This window comes from Dryas octopetala, chromosome 3 (assembly GCF_963921425.1).
Source record: "Dryas octopetala chromosome 3, drDryOcto1.1, whole genome shotgun sequence".
Taxonomy (NCBI): Eukaryota; Viridiplantae; Streptophyta; class Magnoliopsida; order Rosales; family Rosaceae; genus Dryas; species Dryas octopetala.
The window spans coordinates 9,844,904-9,865,504 of record NC_141368.1 but is presented as its reverse complement, the minus strand read 5'-3'; the positions used below and the strand labels follow the sequence as shown (position 1 = coordinate 9,865,504).

Below are 20,601 nucleotides of genomic sequence, written 5' to 3'. Positions count from 1 at the left end.
GTGAAACCCATCAAAATGTATCATCCTCGTGAAGTGAATCGAACTGCCGATGCACGCGATTGCTTGATTTCTTCCTTTCTCCCTTCATTTCTTCATTTGCCCTCTTGGCTTGGAGTTGCTTTGGTAATGTGGGTTATGTTGCTTTATGGTTTTCTTAGTATTGGTTTCTACTTTATGACTAGGTCATGTTGTTTTTGTGAATTGTGGATTTGGACTTCTCTTTGGGTCTCTGCCTTTGAGCTTGTATGAAGTTTAAATGGACAAAAAAAAGAGTCAAATTAGTTTGAGTAACGAAAAAGATGACATACTTGATATAGTAAGGCAATTAAAAATACCAAGCTTAGTTTAGGTGGTGAATGACAGAATGAGATAGGGACCATAGTTGAAAATGAAAACGGCATGTCGTATAGTGGAAATATGTGGAACAGCGCGTCAACCACTATGCATAGGGGCATGCTTGACAAGTGGTAATAAGAAATGTTCTTACTTTAAATAGAGTTCCTCGTACACTCGTCGCATCAACTTTGAAACTGCAACACTACCTACTCTCTCTTTTCTCTCAGACTCTCTCTCTCTCTCTCTCTCTCTCTCTCTCTCTCTCTCTCTCTCTCACTTTCTGTGTGAATTTCTCCCAAACCAAACATGCCTCTGGGAACCCTTGAAGTTCTTCTTGTTCATGCCAAAGGCCTTGACAACACTGATTTCCTCTGTAAGTCTTCCTCTCCTGTATATGTATATGTACTATCAATCTTAATTAATCACATTAATTTCTGCTGCCAATTGATCTATATTAATTGTGAGATTACACCTATACTGATTGATGTACATGAGAAAAGATTTCTGGGTGCATGATTGTTTTCTGCTTCGCCATGTTTGGATCTGTTCAATTCGTTGCTCTGTATATCAGAAAGTTGATGACCATCAGACCATGTTTTCTTATGTATATATGTATGTTTGTGAGCTTAAAAGGTTGAATCTTCGATGCAGTAGTACCCCCAAAAAAAAGTATTAGTGAAAATTTTTAATATTCCCTGTAAAAGATCTATTTTTCAGTGGTTTTTTTCCTCACCAGTTATCAGTATTCTTTATGTCTGATTGAATTATTTTAATTTCTTTTTGGTATGTTGGTATTTGGGTTTGATTATCTTGTAATGATCTGGTCACTGTTGGCATTAATAACAAAAGACATCATGTTCTGGCATATAGCAGTCTATCTCATGATCACCATCTCCTAATTATGTTTGGGGTGTGGAGTCTGGGATCGGATTAGGCATTCGGGTTCGGGGTTTGGGGTCCAAGGTCCAGGGTTTGAGCTGGGGCTTTGGGGATTGATGTTTCGAGCTCGGGGTTTGAGGCTCAAAGTCGGAGTGCAGGGTCATATACTTTGCTCCGCGTTCAAAGCTCCAGGTTTTGAGTTCTGGGTTCAGAGCTCAGGGTTAGAAACTCATGGTTCTTAATTAATTGAGGCTTAGACTTTTAATTCTACTAAAGTCTTCTAAATTCCAATGAATATTACACTCCCTTAGGTTCTAGGTGCGGGTCCAAAGTTTGGGGATGAGTTGAGAACCCCCAAGACTTGAAGTCCTACTCTCAAGTGAACTTGTGAGAATAGGAGGGCAACCGAGTAATCGAATGTTGATTTCATAGGAATGCTCATTCCATTTTAATACAAGATTCATTCTAATGAACCAAACATCAACTTACATCTATAAACAATTTGATACAAATATGATGATCTCTTTTCTGATTTGTTTGCATTAAAATTCTGAATATGCTTATGCATTCATGTCATGGGTTGAATGCTTTGTGTGAACCAGCCAAGATGGATCCCTATGTCATTTTCACTGTGAAGACCCAAGAGAAGAAAAGCACTGTGGCCAAAGGTACACTTTTAGCCATCTTCATTATTTTTGCGCATTCTCCCATGCGTTTGTTTTAACTTTTGGGTGAACTACTAGTTAAATTGGTTTCTTTTTCAGTTTTCAATGAATTGTGCCATCAAAGTAAAATTTTACATGCAGGGCAAGGATCTGAACCAGAATGGAATGAAAGCTTTTTGTTCACAGTCTCGGAGGATGTTTCAGAACTTCGTTTGAAAATAATGGACAAAGACACCTTTACCGATGATGATTTTATTGGAGAAGCAACGTGAGTATTTGTTCTTTTGTTCAATTGTCCTTAATTTAATCTGTCTCTGTTAAAACTTAAAAGTATGATGTGTAATTTCAGATGTCTTATTAACTTACATATCTATATATGGTCTTATGCAGCATTTCCTTAGAGCCACTGTTCATTGAAGGAAGCCTTCCACCAACTACATACAGTGTTGTCAACAAGGACCAGGAATATCATGGAGAGATTAAAATTGGACTCACTTTCACTCCTGAGCCTCAGGTATTATTATTATTACTTATCAAAAGTTGCTTTCAATTTTTTTCACAACTTTTATTTTTGATTTGGAAATTAAGGCAGTACCAGTACCACCATCCAGTGTGATCAACATTCTGTTTTATGGGTGCTGGCTGGTTCACATCACAGTTAAAGCAATTTAACACCTACATTGTTAGTGCCGTTGAATATTAATTTGACTCTATTCGTCGTTGCAGAGAAGCAGCTTTCATTCTAGGGACTATGCTGACTCTGAGAACTATGGTGGATGGAAAGAGTCATCTTTCTAAAAATGAATTGTGATTTACATGCAGTGTAATGTAAGATGCTCATTTAGCTGCTTGGTATTGGCCTGAGAAAAGAGAATAAAGAGCCTTAATCATCTTGGAGGTTACTTTTGGTCTACTTTTGTGCTTGAACCTATATATGTGCCTAATTAAATAATTAACTTGTCTGGAGGACTGAAGTAATCAGTCAATTTTAGTAGTAAACTGTTTTCACATGTGGGATATGCTATTTGCACTCCAAAATAAGCCTCTTGCATTTCTCATGTGTACTGATCGAGTGCATAGAAACTAGAAAGAATGTGGGGAGTTTATTTTGAAGAGCAAATTAACATTTCCCTTTTCATATTTTCCTTACCTCATTATATTCAACCATTTTCAAAATTAACAAATGCTCGACCCAACACATGTTGGTTGATTTGCTTAAATTCACAAGCTAGGTCATATCAAATTAATTAAGATTACATGATATTGGGAATGATTAGTGAGGGTTAAGGGTTAGAGAGATCGAGGGAAGGATGAACAGTTGGATATTAATGGATATAGGAAAGGCTTAATTCAGAACCAAAAAAAAAAAAAAAAGGCTTAATCGATCACCCATAGCCATAGGCCATGGCATAATCATTACTTTCATCTAGCAAATATAACCTGACGTTGCACTGCTTGGTCGTGCGCGCATGCAGAAGGTCGGCATCTACGACTAATTAATTAGTTTATATATCATCCAATCTAATTTATATAGCCATTGTTAATTCAAAGAATTGGAGAATGATTCTTTTGTGTATTTCATTCATAGTGTGCAAACCACATAAATTTATACAAGAACATTTCATTAAGTTAAGAAAGATACCGGCTATTAGGAATAGCTGTCAAGTTCGAATATTGGTCTAGTGATATTGTAAGAAAAGTCTCAAATTTGAATCCCCTTTTTCAAATAAATTTTTTTTCTTAAAGTAAAGCATGAAATTAAGGAGAAAATTATTAAAACAAATCAAAGAAGGAAATAAATAAATATATATATATATAATGGAGGAAATTAAGGTTTACAGATGTTGATGGAGGTTGGTGGAGATGATTGGGGCATAATATATTGCAACTAATTGAGTGTCTATTCTATTATTAAAAGTAAGAAAATGATGAATATACCTAAAATTTTAAAACCATATATTGTAATAAATATGGATGATTATGGTAAAAAAAAGCTTAAGAAGAAAATCTAATTTCTTTCTATACATAACTTCTCCTTATTCAACTAACCGAGTCCCTTCACTCGATCTTCTTAGTCCATATAGTATAAAAATTTATAAATGAATTTTTCACAAATAAATCATCGAATTAAAGATCAAATGGTCAAAAGATTGTGACGTATAAACATTGTGACACACAAAATATATGGAGTACACCAACTTAATTTTATGTTGAGAGAACTAAGAGTAGAAAACGACATGTCGCATTATAGAAGAGAACTGAACTCGTCAACCCCTATGAAGACGGAATTGGTAAGTGGCAATATAATGCTGTATTGAGTCGTCGTCCTAATTAAGCTTAAAAAACTGCAACACTCGATCGTACGTACACTTCTCTCTCTCTCTCTCTCTCTCTAGATCTCTCTCTGTGAATTTCATTTCATTTCATCCGATCGATCCAAATTAAATAACAACATGCCTTTCGGAACGCTTGAAGTTCTACTTGTTAGTGCCAAAGGCCTCGACAGCGCTGATTTTCTCGGTAACTATATATCTCTCCCTCTGTTTCGATCTGTCACATTAATTAAGTTCTTCTGGTCATTGTTATATACTAACTATGGAAACACCACACACACACACACACACATATATATATATATTACATGAGAAATGATTTCTGGGATCTGAAATCTGAATATTTTGCTTTGCATATTAATTTGAATGCTGTTACGTGATTTTTCCAGGCTTGATCTATATATATATATATAATGTATATCACCATGTTTTTTCATGTGTGTGTATGTATACAAATGTGTGTACATATACATATATATGTGTGTGACAGTGTGTATGTTTGTCATTGTAAATGTTGAATCTTTGATTCAGTACCCCTCAAAATATGTAATCGATCCATTTTTTCATCGCTTCATAGTAATTTAAAGTGATTACAGAAAAGATCTATCCATCTATTTTTTCCTGGTCATATACTCATGATAAAATTTACGTGTACGAAATTGATTTAGTTTTCTTTTTGATATGTGGGTATTTGGGTTGATATATGTTGTCTTGTAATTGATCCACTTTTGGGCAATAATAACAAAGGACATGATCTACTCACATCATCATTTTTTTTTTTTTTTGTCTTTCTTGTGATTGTTTCTCAAGTACTCTTGTGGCTGCGCTAGCTAGCTAGCTGATTTCCATTTCATTAGGTTTCTTATAACTGCTATGCATGTGTGCCACTCTTTTGGAGCAATATAAACAACAAATATGTATGCATCATCTATAGGTGGGTTAGGCATAGTCTGTAAATAAATTGATATAAATATGACCACGTAATGCTATTTGTACTATCTCAATTGATATATTATATATATCCCTAATAGAGGTGGGTTCCACAAAAACAAAATGACCAGTTGAAATAGTACAAATAATTTTATTCAAATATAATCCATGCCCTCTTCTCAAAACAAATAATATATGCCAAAATTAAGGACTGCGATTTGGTATCACATAGGGTACCAAAATATGGTAAAGTAGTTTTATCCATTTAGAATTGTTTACATTAAATTTCTGAGTATGCTAATTGCATTGTATGCCTTGTGTTGAATGCTTTATGAGCAGCTGACATGGATCCATATGTCCTTGTAACTGTAAGGACCCAAGAGAAGAAAAGCAATGTGGTCTCAGGTAAAGTTCTAGCCATATATATTTTCCATTAATTATTTCCATGAATTTGTTTTAAACATTTGGCTAAATTTGGTGTGTACAGTTTACAATAAATTGTGTAGTTAAAAATATATTGTATATGCAGCGCAAGGATCTGAATCAGAATGGAATGAGACCTTTTCATTCACAGTCTCAGATGATGTTGACGAACTTCGTTTGAAAATAATGGACAAAGACACCTTGACCGCAGATGACTTTGTTGGAGAAGCAACGTGAGAATACTTTCTTTCTTTTGTCCTTTAATATGTTAGTATTTAGTATAAGGTCACTCACAAAAATTTGCACCCTGTTCTGTCTGGTCCTGCCCTAAGAAACTATATATATCTGATTTTTAATATCATTTTGTATATCCATTCTAAAATTTAAGCTATTAAGTGGAGATCGAGACTCGATGAGACTAACCAATGTGAAACTAACACTCAATACTCTCTCTCATGTGAAATTCCTCTTTTGGATGGTTCATGTGGACACGTACAAGTGGCACTACAAAAATATGAGTAAAGCACACCCTCATTGGTGGCATAGAATGAGGTGGCAATTAGGTAATAGGGACTGAAGTGTCTCGATTTTAACAAAAATGGGTGTCAATTGGATAATAGGGACTGAAGTTCCCAATTGACACCCCATTTTGTGCTACTAATGAGGGGTGTGCTTTGCTCACATTTCTTGTAGTGTGGTCTTTCTTTTGGGTGGTTGAGTATGATTTCCTTAACCGACTTACACTCAGATGGCTCTGATATCATATTTACTATTCATCCTAAAAGTTTTAAACTATTAGCAGATAAACTGAATAGGTATATATGTATAGTTTTATTGGCCATTTAGTCCATATATAGAGACTAGTACTCAAAAATATATGTGTATTTAATTACATGTCTATGGCCGCATGCAGCATTCCTTTAGAATCATTGTTCATGGAAGGAAGCCTTCCACCAACTTCATACAATGTTGTCAATCAGGAGAAGGAATTTTGTGGAGAGATTAAAGTTGGACTCACTTTCACTCCTGAGGTATTATATATTACTTATCAAAAGTTGTTCACTGTTCTTTTCCTCCAATTTTTTAATCATTTGCTTTCAATGTTTTTTATAACTTTTATTTTTTATATGGAAAGGCACTACAACGACCATCCCATGACCCACTAGATTTGTGTTATTGTACTCAATATTCTATTTGATGGTTGTTGGTGGTTGTGTTGAACTTAATAACGTCACAGTTAAAATGTCATTAATTATTTGTAAGCGAGCATTGTTTTTACTCACATCATTCATCTTTACAAATCAATCATGATTTGATACGTACGTAAGTAGTAGCTTACAAAGAGCTAGGAATATATTAGTCATTAGAAAATAAAATAAAATTTAGACACATATCAATTATGATTATAGCTTCTAAGGAAGAATGACTCGTGCATGCTAACGAACCAATTAAGTATTGTTTGTTATAAGTGACTTTGACTCGATCGAGTGTACGTATTTGTATGGTATTGTAGGGATCTGAGGAGGGTCATGGTGGACAAAGACATTTATCTAGACCTGTGGAGAGGTCTCGTGGAGGCTATGATGATTACTCCGAGGAGAGCCACGGTGGACGTAGACATTCATCTCGAGCTGAGGAAAGGTATGGTGGACCAAGAGAATCAGATTATTCTGATGAGGACGGCCATGCTGGACGGAGACATTCATCTAATGCTCATGAGGAGAGCTATGGTGGATGGAAAGAATCATCTTTCTGAGGATGATGACCTTGTGATTCTTACTCTGTAATGTATGATGGTTTTGTTTAGGAGGCGTTTGGTATTGTTTTCAAAAACTGTTTTTTCATTTTCATTTATGATACTTATAAATGAGATAAAGAAGACCCTTTTTTAATATAATACCAAACGTCCCCTAAGCTGGTGAGTTGGCATTTATTGGCCTGAGAAAAGAATAAAGAACTTCGATCATGTTGAGGTTCCTAGCCTTTTCGTTTAGTACTTTTTGTGTTTAAACGGATATGTGGTTCAATTTGGTTATTGTATTAGATAATCGGTCAATTTTGCTAATGTTTATTGTTTTCATACTTGCTTTACCTCCTCGATCATTATACATAATTTCCGAGCATTCAATCCAATTCAAATCAATATGAACATCAATCCAATCCGATTCATTCTTCTTAGCCTGAAAATTTCATTACAAGATAATAAATTGCATTTCTACAAGTAGATACCAAAATTTGAATTTGAAATTATTTTCAACAAGTGACGACTCATTTCACAATTATTAGTTGGCTTGCCACGTAGGATTAGGACTTGAGATGTTCATGCCACATCATCACATGTGCATGACAAATCAATAATACAATGGCACATACTCATTGTTGGTGGGATCTCGCTATGACATCGTCATGTGGAGTCTTATAAAATAAAAATTAAATATATTACGCTTTGCAGGATTGGCACATACTCTAGTTTTTGTTTTTCATGTAATGCCAACATATGATGAGGCACGAAGACCCCCACCCCCCCACCCCCCCACTTGCATAAGATGTGATACAGATTCCAGAATGTAGTGAGTGCAATAAGTAAGTAAACTGTGAACACCACCAATTAATTTGAGGAGTTAATTACAGTTACATCCCTGAGTTTTATCGTTTTTTCACATATATTTCTTGGAATTTTAATAATTATATACATCCCTTAAGGTTTTAAAACTGTTACATATAATCCCCTACAAAAGAAAATAAATAAATAAATAAAAAAGAAAATATTTGTATTCAGGTTGGACCTTACACCTTAAATAATCTTATTAGGCTATTTAATCTCTTAGCATGCTTTTTTACATAATTTCTCATCATTTTTGTCTCACTATAGGGGATTATATGTAATAGTTTTAAAACTTCAGAGGGTGTATGTGTAATTATTAAAACCCCAGAAAGTGTATATGAAAAGACGATAAACTTCAGGAGCTGTAAGTGTAATTAACTCTTAATTTTAGTATTTTAGTTTGAATAATAACAGTTGAAAGCCACATGTCATATAATGGATAAATGGAAGGTGGAACCCGAACTAATAAGTCAACCCTATTCAGACAGGCTTATTTGGTAAATGACTTTTTTTTTTTTGGTCGAAATTTGGTAAATGACTAAACGTAAACTAGTAACTGTAAGTCTGTAACTTGTAAGAAATGCTTTTAAGTTTTAAATAGCCAGCAGCAGGCAAATGAATTCTTCGTAAGTCGTTTGAGCTTTGAAAACTGCAACACCTGTAGATCACTCCCTCTTCTCTCTCTCTCTTTCTGTGAATTTCATCCGATCCAAACATGCCTGTAGGAACGCTTGAAGTTCTTCTGGTTGATGCCAGAGGCCTAGACAACCAAGAATTTCTCGGTAGCTATCTCTCTCTCTCTCTCCCTCTATTTCTGTATGTGTGTGTGTATATATATATATATATGTTATGAATCGTCGATCTATAATATCTACTGATGATCATGATTGCTCTATATTAACTGTGGAAACACATATACATGAGAAATGGTATCTGGGTTTCCTTCTGCTTCACCCATCTGTGGATCTGAATTCTCTGCTAGCTCTGTATATCTGAATGCTTATGATACATGTATATATGTATGATTGTGAGTGTAAAAGGTTGAACCTTTGATTCAGCACCCCTAAAATTAAAGAACAAGTGAAAGTTTTTAAACCCTTTTCATGGATCCATAGTAACTTTTAAGTGATGTTGAAAAGATCTATCTGTTTTTCACTGATCATGCTTTTCCTCATCAGAATTCTTTATGTCTAATTGGTTTATTTTTCTTTTTGATATGTGGGTATTTGGATTCAATTATCTTTTAATTGATCCACTGCTGGCATCATAGCAAAGGAAATGATCTACTGACATCTTTTTTTTCTTCCTTATGATTGCTTTTTAAATACATTTCTAGCTAGCTGATTTCAATCATTAGATAATTTATATTATTTTAAACTAGGCCTGTGTGTCAGTCTTTTGGGAAAAATATTGTAAACAACATATACAGTATTGATATTCAGATCTATAAATAATTTGCTATGAATATGATGTTCATCATGGATCCTTATGTATGTTTCTAATTTGTCTGCATTAAATATTTGAATATGCTAATTATGTATGTCAATGTTTTGTGAGCAGCAAACATGGATCCTTATGTCCTTTTAACTGTAAAGAGCCAAGAGAAGAAAAGCACTGTGGTCTCAGGTACTGTTGTAGCCATCTTTCACTATTTGTGCACATTCCTATGCATCAAATTTGTTTTAACTTCTCTTGGGTGAACTATGGATTAATTTGATGTGTGCAGCGCAAGGATCTGAACCAGAATGGAATGAAACTTTTTTATTCACAATCTCAGAGGATGCTACCGAACTTCATTTGAAAATTATGGAGAAAGATAACTTTAGCGCCGATGATTTTGTTGGAGAAGCAACGTGAGTATTTTTCGTTTCTTTTTGGTCCTTAAATTAGTATTTTGCATAAGGTCACTCAGAAAATATGCAATCTGTGACATATAGGCAAAATTATAATGTGTGGTGACATGTCTATTATGCAGCATTTGTTTAGAGCCAGTGTTCGTTGAAGGAAGCATTCCACCAACTGCATACAATGTTGTCAATAAGGAGAAGGAATATCGTGGAGGGATTAAAATTGGACTCCAGTTCACTCCTGAGCCTGAGGTATTATTACTTATCAAAACTTCACTGCTCTGCTCCTTTCCTCACGTTTTGGTCATTTGCTTTCAGTTTTTTCAGAACTTTTATTTTTGATATGGAAATAGACTACCACCATCCCATGGCACACTAGACTTTTGTAGTCAATGTTCTCGTTTATGGTTGTGGTGAACATCACAGTTCAAGCAATTTTTCACCTACATTGTTTGTGGCTTTGACTTTTCAACTCTATTTGTTCTTGCAGAGAAGCAGCTTTCAATCTGGTGAATATGGCGGCACTGAGGAGAGCTTTGGCGGCGCTGAGGAGAGCTATGGCGGATGGAAACAATCATCATACGGGGAGGAATGACCTTGTGGTTTTACAGTGTAATTTATGATGTTTACTTAGCTGCCTGGTATTGGTCTGAGAAAAGAAAAGAGCTTCAGTCATGTTGGAGATTTCTGTTTGGTGTACTTTGTGTATTTACGGATATGTATGTTCTTTAACTTGTTTTGATAGATTGAATAATGAGTCATTTTTGTTGATGTGGATTGTTTCATATTTGCTTTACAAATTATACCCACTCTCTTCCAAAACAAGTTAAATGATCCAATGCATGTTGGTTTGCTTTAAATTACAACCAGGCCATACTTTTCTACTGTCATAACAAAATAATTCTTAACAGATAAGTTTCAAAGATACATTATATCACACATAATATAAAAATTCTATTCTATCAATGCTATTCCCACTTCTTTATAGGCTTCTTGCACTCCTGTAAGTGCATTAAAAATTAAAAATAGTGATTTTGGAGTGTGAAGATATAAAAGGAGTACAAATAGATAGTTCTGGTTTGGTTTTTGAGGCCTAAAACCGAGTAGTAATCCAGTCTAATTGGTTTTGCATATTTAATCCCGCCTAAACTTGCTTAAAAACTAATCCAAAACACTTGGATTGAACTGTATTGAATCAGTTTGTCAGTTTTTTTTTTTTTCCTTTTATGTTTTCTTTTACAACCCTATTGGCATCAATGCATTAGAAACAAAAACCAAAAGAAACCTCAGGAATTAAGAAATACTGGAAACTGCATATGTATACTGAAAAGAAACCTGAGCAAATTGTATTACGGTTAAACAATCAGCAAACAAGGTTCAAAGAAAAACACCAGAAAAATACATGACAAAAAGTTCCAAATAGGGAGAGTCAGGCAGACAAGGCATCTCTGTGAACTAACATATTTTCTGGCCCATTACTGGGTTCCTGGCCCTCTTTGACCCCAGCCTCATCGTCTTTGATATTTAACCCCCCAATATCGGGTTCCGGGCCCGCTTTGAGCCCAGCCTCATCATCTTTGATATTTAACCACCCAATATCGGGTTCCTGGCCTGCTTTGAGCCCAGCCTCATCAGATTTGATATTCACCCCTTTATCATTGCTGTCCTCAGGGTCACTGCTCTCCTTCAAGTCATTGTTTTCTTTAACTGGAGGAGATAGTGCAGTTGATAAATCAAAAGTAACATATATAAAATCACTACCAAGTGAACCAACGGTCCAACAACAATGCATTTTAAATAAAATAAATTTTCTTTTTCTTCTGTAGCAATCAAAAGGGACCACTATAATATAAGTTATATAAAAGTGAAAGTTGACTCTTTCTTAATGCATCACATGATCTTTAACTAGAAAAATCGTCAAGGTTGATTGCATGACAATTTTGATGGTATGTGTGAAGGTCCAAAACAAATTACAGGGTCCTTGCAGTTCAATCCAACTAGAAACAGCAGCATATGATTAATATCCCACTAAAAATAATCTATTTCCTAAAAGTTACAACAGAGAAAGAGAAGGGGGTTTCAAACACTTTGTAGTTCAGAAATTTACCCGGATTCAAAGTCAATGGCTTTGAGCTCTGACCAGCTAAATACTGTCTCCTCCTGGCTGCAAAGCCACGTTTGGTCCTTCTGGCTAACAATCCAGCTTTCTTCTTACCAAAGTCCTACAAGAGGATGTATGAGTTAATGTCTGATAATGTGTATAGCAGACCTTCGACATATAAAAAGGATTATATGTAGTTTAATTGGAGGAAGGTTCCCACAAGTAACTAAAGAAGAGCAAGCCACTGCAAAGAAAATCTCTTTCCAGAATATTGTGAATGGTAATATGAAGTAAGTTTCTTTTCCAGATATATTGTGAAGGTTCTCAAGGTTGCAATCATTACAGTATATGAGAGACGTTCAATCATGAAGAAACAAAGTCCACAGGACAAAAAGCTTCTGCCTTGACCAAAAATTCCCCTGTCCTGGAAATTCAAGAGACTAACAACAACAGGACATTTGAAAACCATTTGTATTTATATAGAGAAACCCTTCTCATTAAAAAGTAATTATAAAATTAAGCCTCCAGTGTAAGATAAGGGCACTTTTTTGAGTTTAGGACTAAAAGGATACTAGAGACAATTTTTAGGTTTTACATCCCTAATCCAATCTGGCAAAAAATTAAAATAAAAAACAAATCCCTAGTCCAAAATGTAGATATTAGTCGATGAAAATGAATAAGGCTAAATACAGAAGAAAAGCAAAAAGGAAGATCAAACTCACAGGTGAATAGAAGGAAACCTTAGCTTCCTTAGCATAGTCCACATATTGCATCATATCTTCATAGGTGAAAAAATGCTGTCCGGTTGCTGGACACCAGTAGACCTACAACAGCCAAGCATTAAAACAAGCAATCATTCAGTTCTGGAACCAGATGAAACATCAGGGAGAATTATAACTACAAATATTTTAGCCTCATGTTTTTTTTTTTCTTTAATAGATTGTATTTCATTCCAAGTAGGATTATTTTTATTTTTTAAGCCAATCAAAAGGCAAATTGTCTACTAGCACTGATCTCATGTCAAAAACATGCCACAGTCAAAAGCACTGATTAGGCAAAACATGCCATATCAAATATTGAACACAAAAACTGGTAACGATAAACCAAATAACTTGAAAAGATTGTTTTTATCATCAAAATTAAGAATTGGGGCTGCATGTTATATAAATGCTCATAATGCAAACACATGCACAGAAGATGAAATAAAAGGAAATTTCAAAACATTTATGCATACTTGTATATAAAGCCTGATTAAAGATTCTTTAACATGGATAAAAGATATCCTTCTGACATTAATGACAAAAACATAAGGGAATGCTTCTGTTCATTAACTTTGTCAACAATTGTTGACTTAAAACCCTAGCCTCATGTGAGTAAAGGATACATCACTTGAAAGACTCCACTTAAGGCCATAACATTTAGGAATAGCAAATAAGCTATTGAAGAATTCAACTCAGCTACCTTGAAGAGTGATATCAGTGCAAAGGCAGATAAATATAAGCTTCAAAGAAATACTATTACATTCTTTTTGATTCCATCAATCCAGAAAGGAAAGGTTTACATTTAAAAAAAAAAAAAAAAAAAAAAAAAAACCAAATAGAATACCCCCGAACATTCAAGAAGCAAATCCAACATGCATGTTTTAATTAGAAGAACAAAATATTATGCAGTAGTTATATAATCAAATCAGCTAAGTCAATCTAATACCAAAATTAAAATCCACTTCAGAAGTTATTAAGTTAATTCAGGTGAAAAAGTTGATGTGCTGGACTTGATTATATCAATTTCGATGGTATATTACCATAAGATCAGAAAAGAGAAATACATGAGATTTTAGCGTTTGATTACTAGGAGTTCATATGATATAATATACAAAGAGAATTACATCAGCTAAATCAATCTACTAACAAAACTGAAACCTATTACAGCAGTAATGAAATTCTGCATGTGAAGAAAATATCAATCTTTTATGGAGTAATAATCTTCAGAACTAGAACTGAACAACATGTTCAGTAGATATAGAAGAGGGCCAGAGACTCAGGTATTTAGTTACCGAGGTTTTAGATCCACCCTTTTGGACTTCATTCTTTAACTTCCAGCCATCCGGAATTGGGCCCGACGAGTTCTTATCTACCATATTGGAGAATGATGCTTTGCTTACGGCGCTCTCAGAAATCTCTGCCTTCTACTTCCTCTCTGTTTGAGGGTCCTTTTAACCCTAAACTTCCAATGAGAACAAGGCATTAAAGGGGCAATGCTTAAAACCAAAAAGATGCCTCCAAGTCCACGTGTTCCCATCCTCTCAGTGCTTTTTGACGAAGAGCCCAAAACGTAACTGAAATCAGGAGAATTAATTCTTCTTTAGGAATAAAATAGAACAAATGGAAATGAAAAACTAAACAGAGCACCATTTACCATGAGACGATAAAAGGCTCAAAAGGCAGGATGAATGCCAGATAAGAGCAAAAGCATTACCAAAAATAAATCACCTTACCAATTCAGAGGTCATCTTGACTAGATCCCCAATGTCCCCTTTATATCATGGGGAAGATAGGTATCATCTATAGTAGACTGAATGTGTCCCTAGAATGAAACTTAGCTCAGGGGTGGGGCATCTGAAGTTTATATATGATATCCTGTTGTCCCCCAAGGTAAACCAATAAATATGTCCAGTTATGACTTTGAAACTGTCGCATTTTTTTCCCTTTTCACATTTAGATTTTAGAATCTCAAAAAATATCTGTTGCAGTACCAAATAAGCATATAATGAAAAACAATGCACATTTGTGTGAAGTTCAAATGGTTATCAACCACACAAAGAATCAGAAAGAAACACTTTGTGCCCAGTACAAATTATTAGATATGAGTGGTTTAATTGGTACACAAAAACAACAGAATCCATCAATGTCACACACACACACACACACTCGAATTCACACTTTCCCACTTCTTTGCTTTCGAGATAGCTAGTAAGTAAGTAACCTACTGAGTGAGATACACAACCATTTAACATTTATGAAGTTCCGAATAATAATTGCCATCAATCTTAACAGCCCAACACTTTATAAAAGCAACCCATTGGAAATAATCATTTCATATTAGCGGAATTGATTTGAATTTTTACAACCTACATACACAAACTAAAATTCCTTGTTCCATATATGCACATATGTCCTAAAAACAAACACCAAACTAGAAACTAATAATTCTTCCCAGTAAATTTTTTTTGAGAAACTACTAAGTTTCATCAAAACAAACTAAACAGCTACATAAAGGTAGAGAATTTTTAAGAAATTAAAATTTTCCCTTGTCAACTTTCATCTTTTTTTCTGAAAGTACACAAACAAACAAGAAGCTATGAATTTGTTGAACTGGGAACCCTATTGCTTGCTTCCTTCTCAAGCAATCAGAAACCACTGTCCACCATTTCCCAGTAACCAAACAAAAACAAGTAACAACAACAACAAAGATAAATTTCAGAAGGTTAATGTTCTAACCCTGCCCAATTAAAACTTTCACTGCTGCCTTCGGATTTCTTCTTCTTCTTCTTCATCATCATCATCATCGTGTACTGCGAGCTTGAAGACATTGCTCCATAGGTGAGCTTGGCTGTCCCGCCAGTTCGACGACGTCGTTCTCTGAAACCGAGTAAAAAAATTTCCCAGTGGAACTATTTCCGGGAAAATAAAGTGAGTCCGTTTACGTTTGGATCGGTGGAAGGAAAATTATAACTAGGATACGACGCCGTTCGCTCCCTTGGCAACGAAACAAAACGACTCCAGTGCGCGCGCATTGGACTGGCAACTAGTTATTAAATATTAATTGAATAAATATGTTATCAATTAACTTTTTATGGAAATTTGTCATTAATTATTGGATGGACTCTGGGTTCAATCAACTAATTTTTTTTCTTACACTAATTAATAATTTATGAATAAAAGTAAGTGGAATATACGGGTTTATAATCGATATAAAAGTATAAAACAAACAATAATAAATAGCATTAAGGAAAGAAAAATATCAAAATTTTATCCTTCACCCTCCTCAAAAAAAAAAAAGATCCTTCACTTTGACCCAAATGTATAGTCAAGTGGAAATGTCCTTTTAACTTATTTCTTTTGAGCTCAACCTTAAATATCAGAGAAAATTATAGTTGCACATTTTGTTATGATTTAATTTTCAAAATAATACTTAAAAATGTTAAAGTTACAACTAGATGCTTCAGTCACAAACTTAGATGCCAAGAAATTAATAGTAATATTTGTTCTATAATAGGATGAAAAAATCGAGGACAGATGCAAAGTAGTGTAAAAAATACCATCCTCTTCCTTGTACCAAACAATGAAGGTATCATCTTTCCTTCCCATCTCTCTATGTAACCAAACATAGTGTAAGGGTTTCAAACCAAGTTGGCATTATGCAGTTAATTGGGTTCCATATTGGGTTTTTTTGCACCATCTGATGATTAATTCCTAGCTTTATTTGGACAAATTATAAGATTCTATTATTGCCCTTTTTTTTTTTTTTTTTTTGAATATTAGCGATAGTTGGGGAGGGGGGATTCGAACACAAGATTTTGGTACATAAATAAATACTCTTAACCAATTGAGCTACAAGCCCCTTTCCTATTACCTTTATAACTTATGACACTCAAAACGGAGAGAAAACATAGAAACAACCCTCAAGCCTTGTCTCAGGGACTTGAGTTCGGTATCAATTCTTCCAATTGTAAGAGGTTTCATTTTATTATAGGATACATGTCGTTTACTTATTACAAGTTCTATCACTTGATTTTATTATCCGACAATTTGTAGGATACATGTCTCAGCAATTTTAGTATGCATAACATTATATCAAATTGATTTAAGTATACAAAAAACATTATATCAAATGTTCTTTGTACATTTTGAGTGAAATTTATTTGAACATGATCCAATTAAATTTGGATTCCAGATCCAAATTGACTAATCGGGTTAAGTTGAGTTCACTTTGTAACCCACAAAATTTTTTACTTGTATTCTTTTTTTTAAGAAAGGAAAATGCTTGTTCATTTATGAAAAAAGAGTAGCGTTAATTGTCTCATCCCATATGTATTCACCCAACTTTCTTTCAATAAAGTTTATAACTACCAATTTTTGGAGTTGAGGGTAATTTTTTTCTAACTTTGGGTTTAGGTTCTATAACTTTCTTTAGATATTTGCAAAAGATATTCTAAGATCTTGCACCGTTATTTTATGGACTTGGGTAGTGGTACCAATTCTCCAATTCTAAATTTCTAAGAGATTTCATGTTAGAGATTACTTGAAGACTAATTTATTGAAGTTTCCTTTGTTTTTTTTTTTTTTTTTTGAGAGAAAAGTTTCTTTATTCTTGAACACACCTGGTTTTTCATGTTACATAACAAATATATTATTTACTTTCCTTAAACACACCCGAATCTTTTGGTTACATATATTCACTTGATTGCGATCCCAATTGGCCGTTGGATTCAAATCACAAATCAAGATCTTGTGGATCCTTTGGCTGGCATTACTTGCAACGCCAAATTCCCTATTTCTAATCTCACTAGGAATACATACTACTTGTATTTCTACTATATATATAATTCTAGCCTTCTGAGCCTTCTGAGTTGTGTATGCGACATATGTCGATGATGGGTTCATTACTAGGTTCCTTCAGTACTTTGTGGAGTGGAAAGAGGAGTAGGAGTAGCAGTAGAAGAAGAGCTGTGATGATGATGAGAAGGAATAATAATATTGGAGAAGAAGAAGTAGAAAAAGAAGAGGAGAAGGAGATGGGGTTTCTGAGTGTGGACGATTTCAAGGACACAAGTTTTGATGTGTTGTCGAGTCTTGATATTTTGGTGGAGGTTTGTGGTGTTGCAAGTCAAAAGTTGGAGCAAGAAAAGCTGATCAAAGAGGCCAAGAATGATGTGATGATCAACAACAACAACAACAATGTGATGATCAATTACAAGGACCCTCATGACTCTGTTGCTGCTGATCAACAATGTGATGAATTTGAAGCACACACAAGGGTTGATAATGGGTTGAAGAGAAAATATGATGGGGATGATTGCGCTGAGAGAGATGGGGTTTCCAAGAAGAAGGTGAAGATGGTGTTGGTCAACAAGACTAAGGAGGAGAAGTTGATGATCAAAAAGGGTCAGATTCATATGTATGAACATGAACCCTCATCAACATCAAACGGTGATGGTGGTGGTGGTGGTCATTATAATTCATCCCCTGTCTCTGACATAATGGAGGAATTAGGGCAGTGTTTCAATGTGGCTAGGGCATACCCCCCACCAGTGCTTAATTATAAGCAACACTACCACCAGATGGGTATGGAATCAGTCAATTTGTTAACTTTTAACATCCTATACCGCTACAATTCTACAAATGAAGCAACCAGACAAGGTATTGGTATACATTTTCCATATTTTTATACTTGTTTGCTCTTTCACCGGTTGATTGTTGTTTGCCAAAGGTAACCCACAACATAGATTAAATCTGAGCAACACAATGCCAAACATTTTAAGAATACACATTCCCATTCAACCCTCTTCTGCCGGATAAGTGCATTTGGTACCCTGAATCTAAAGGCTTGTTCACTGCCAATCTGGATGTAGTTAAATATACCTAGTGGAGCAAGCAGCCAAGATCTTTGTAATCCAGGGTCACTCTCTGATCAAGAATGGGAAAGCTTAAATCAACACAAAAAAGACAGAAAATCTTGCCCACCCCACTTCTTCACTCGTTTTGTTGTTTGCTCCACCTCCATTTGATTTCTTAATTGACTCTATTTGAAGAAAGAAATTAAGAAAAAAAATGGGTGGGTGGGTGGGTGGGATAATAGTTAAGAGAGTGGAAAGAGTGTTTATTGAGTGAGTGTTGAAGTTGATATATATCAAAGAGTATTATAGAAATAATGAGGGATGTGAAGAGTGTTTTAATAATTTTTTTCAAATTTAATGGGGGTGTAAAAATAAAGTGGGTGAAAAAATAGAACAAGGGGGTAAGAATATAATTAAAGAAACTCCATGAATATATAAATGACAAGCCCTCAATACAAATAATGATAAATCACATTTCATAGGTTCATAGCATTTTGCCTAGAAAAATTTACTTTTCTCGGAAACTTCAATTTAACAAATCTTGAAGAATGAAAAATATACTACATTTTGCATAAAATGAATGTGCTCATGTGTGTTTTGTGTGCAAGTAGAAGTCTAATTACCATAAGCATTGAATCAGAACCAACAATAATTAAACCACAATGGCACAATCCAAACTCAAATTGATAACTTAAAAGGTTCCAAGCACACACAACCATCCATAAGACAAAGAAGTTTAAAGTTTTGGGGAAACAGAGTAACAGACAACAGAAACATGAACACCGCCAACACAAGTTCAAACACAAGTTCATTATAAGGAAAGGTACTGCAAGCTACCAAGAGCTCTTCAAATGGCTCTGCGGCAACTGCGACAGTTGTGTCCTGTTTTACCACAGCGGCTGCAGCGTGGCGGCTTCCTTGTTTTGGCCACAGTCACACGTGCACTAAGGCTGCGTTCGCTAATGCGAGGGGTTTGGATAACAGTTGGCCCTTGTTCAGTAAGGTTACGTTCGCTAAGGAGAGGTGTTCGGATTAAAGTTGGTCCATGTGAGTGCACAACAGATGGTTTTGAAGTTGAAAACCGGTCCTGAAAGTTCCAAAAAGGACAAGAAGAAGGTAAGAAAAATGACACTCAAAACTTGCAGGAAGTAGAAGCTTTTAGAGAGCTGGAGTTTATGACAGTACGTACCCATCTTGGCATTACCGGTAAGGGACAACGAAAAGTGTCATGCCCCAGTTCTTTGCAGCGAGTGCAGTATTGCTCGCTCACTTTCTTTGGACCTCCACTCAGATACTGAAAGAATCAGTAAATGGAAAACAGAATTAGTAAACCCTTCCTAGAAAAAAGAGAGAGTAAAACTTTCCCAGCAAAAATAAAATGAGGAAAATTAACTTTGTAAGTAAATGTACACACATACCCATCTGCGGAAACCAACAGAAAAACAAGCAAGCTCTCCAACTTTACCGCAGTTGCAGCTTTGAGTAAGCACTTCTTCTTTAGCACCCCAGAATGATGGGCTGAAATAAATTGCATGTTCCCTATGGTCTAGTCTGGATTCCTGAATTGAAAATCAAAAAGGGACAACAAAAGTGAGATATGGGACTTCAGTGGGAGGATAACCTTTGTAGAGCCTGCAAGCAATTTGTATTATGTAACAACTTAATTGATTATGCAACTTCTAACTACAAGAAGTAAAAATAAGTTTCCCACACTGTTTATGTACAAGTATATGTATTATCATCTAGTAACTAACTAAATTTTACTAAAAAGAACATACAAGTAGAGTTTCATTAAACATAGGCAATTATTCTCTTCCCAAATATGGCCAAAAGATATCGAAAATGTTGATCACTGTGCAAAGGAAA

At 34.9% G+C, this 20,601-nt stretch overlaps 4 protein-coding genes across 5 annotated transcripts; 3 read left to right on the top strand and 1 right to left on the bottom strand.

Moving 5' to 3' along the window:
- Positions 1 to 575: 575 nt before the first annotated feature.
- Positions 576 to 2,901, top strand: LOC147290666 (elicitor-responsive protein 3-like). Its single transcript, XM_086235127.1, has 5 exons — positions 576 to 709; positions 1,818 to 1,883; positions 2,022 to 2,148; positions 2,271 to 2,394; positions 2,607 to 2,901. The coding sequence occupies exons 1-5, from the start codon at positions 643 to 645 to the stop codon at positions 2,676 to 2,678; spliced, it is 456 nt and encodes a 151-aa protein (XP_086091253.1). The 5' UTR covers positions 576 to 642; the 3' UTR covers positions 2,679 to 2,901.
- A 1,432-nt stretch (positions 2,902 to 4,333) lies between these two features.
- On the top strand, positions 4,334 to 7,322 carry LOC147290665 (elicitor-responsive protein 3-like). The gene is made up of 5 exons (XM_086237599.1): positions 4,334 to 4,400; positions 5,483 to 5,548; positions 5,673 to 5,799; positions 6,480 to 6,597; positions 7,245 to 7,322. The coding sequence occupies exons 1-5, from the start codon at positions 4,334 to 4,336 to the stop codon at positions 7,320 to 7,322; spliced, it is 456 nt and encodes a 151-aa protein (XP_086093725.1).
- Positions 7,323 to 8,813: 1,491 nt separating this feature from the next.
- On the top strand, positions 8,814 to 10,805 carry LOC147290664 (elicitor-responsive protein 3-like). The gene is made up of 5 exons (XM_086235126.1): positions 8,814 to 8,953; positions 9,732 to 9,797; positions 9,898 to 10,024; positions 10,147 to 10,270; positions 10,509 to 10,805. The coding sequence occupies exons 1-5, from the start codon at positions 8,887 to 8,889 to the stop codon at positions 10,611 to 10,613; spliced, it is 489 nt and encodes a 162-aa protein (XP_086091252.1). The 5' UTR covers positions 8,814 to 8,886; the 3' UTR covers positions 10,614 to 10,805.
- A 539-nt stretch (positions 10,806 to 11,344) lies between these two features.
- Positions 11,345 to 15,733, bottom strand: LOC147290663 (uncharacterized). 2 transcript variants are annotated; one of them, XM_086238376.1, is made up of 5 exons: positions 15,617 to 15,733; positions 14,173 to 14,454; positions 12,842 to 12,943; positions 12,126 to 12,240; positions 11,345 to 11,725 (listed from the first exon to the last, which is right to left on the bottom strand). In XM_086238376.1, the coding sequence occupies exons 2-5, from the start codon at positions 14,254 to 14,256 to the stop codon at positions 11,448 to 11,450; spliced, it is 579 nt and encodes a 192-aa protein (XP_086094502.1). In that variant the 5' UTR covers positions 14,257 to 14,454; positions 15,617 to 15,733; the 3' UTR covers positions 11,345 to 11,447. The 2 variants fall into 2 exon arrangements, with proteins under 2 accessions (XP_086094502.1, XP_086094500.1); XM_086238374.1 differs by lacking the exon at positions 15,617 to 15,733 and adding an exon at positions 14,614 to 15,586.
- Positions 15,734 to 20,601: the final 4,868 nt, after the last annotated feature.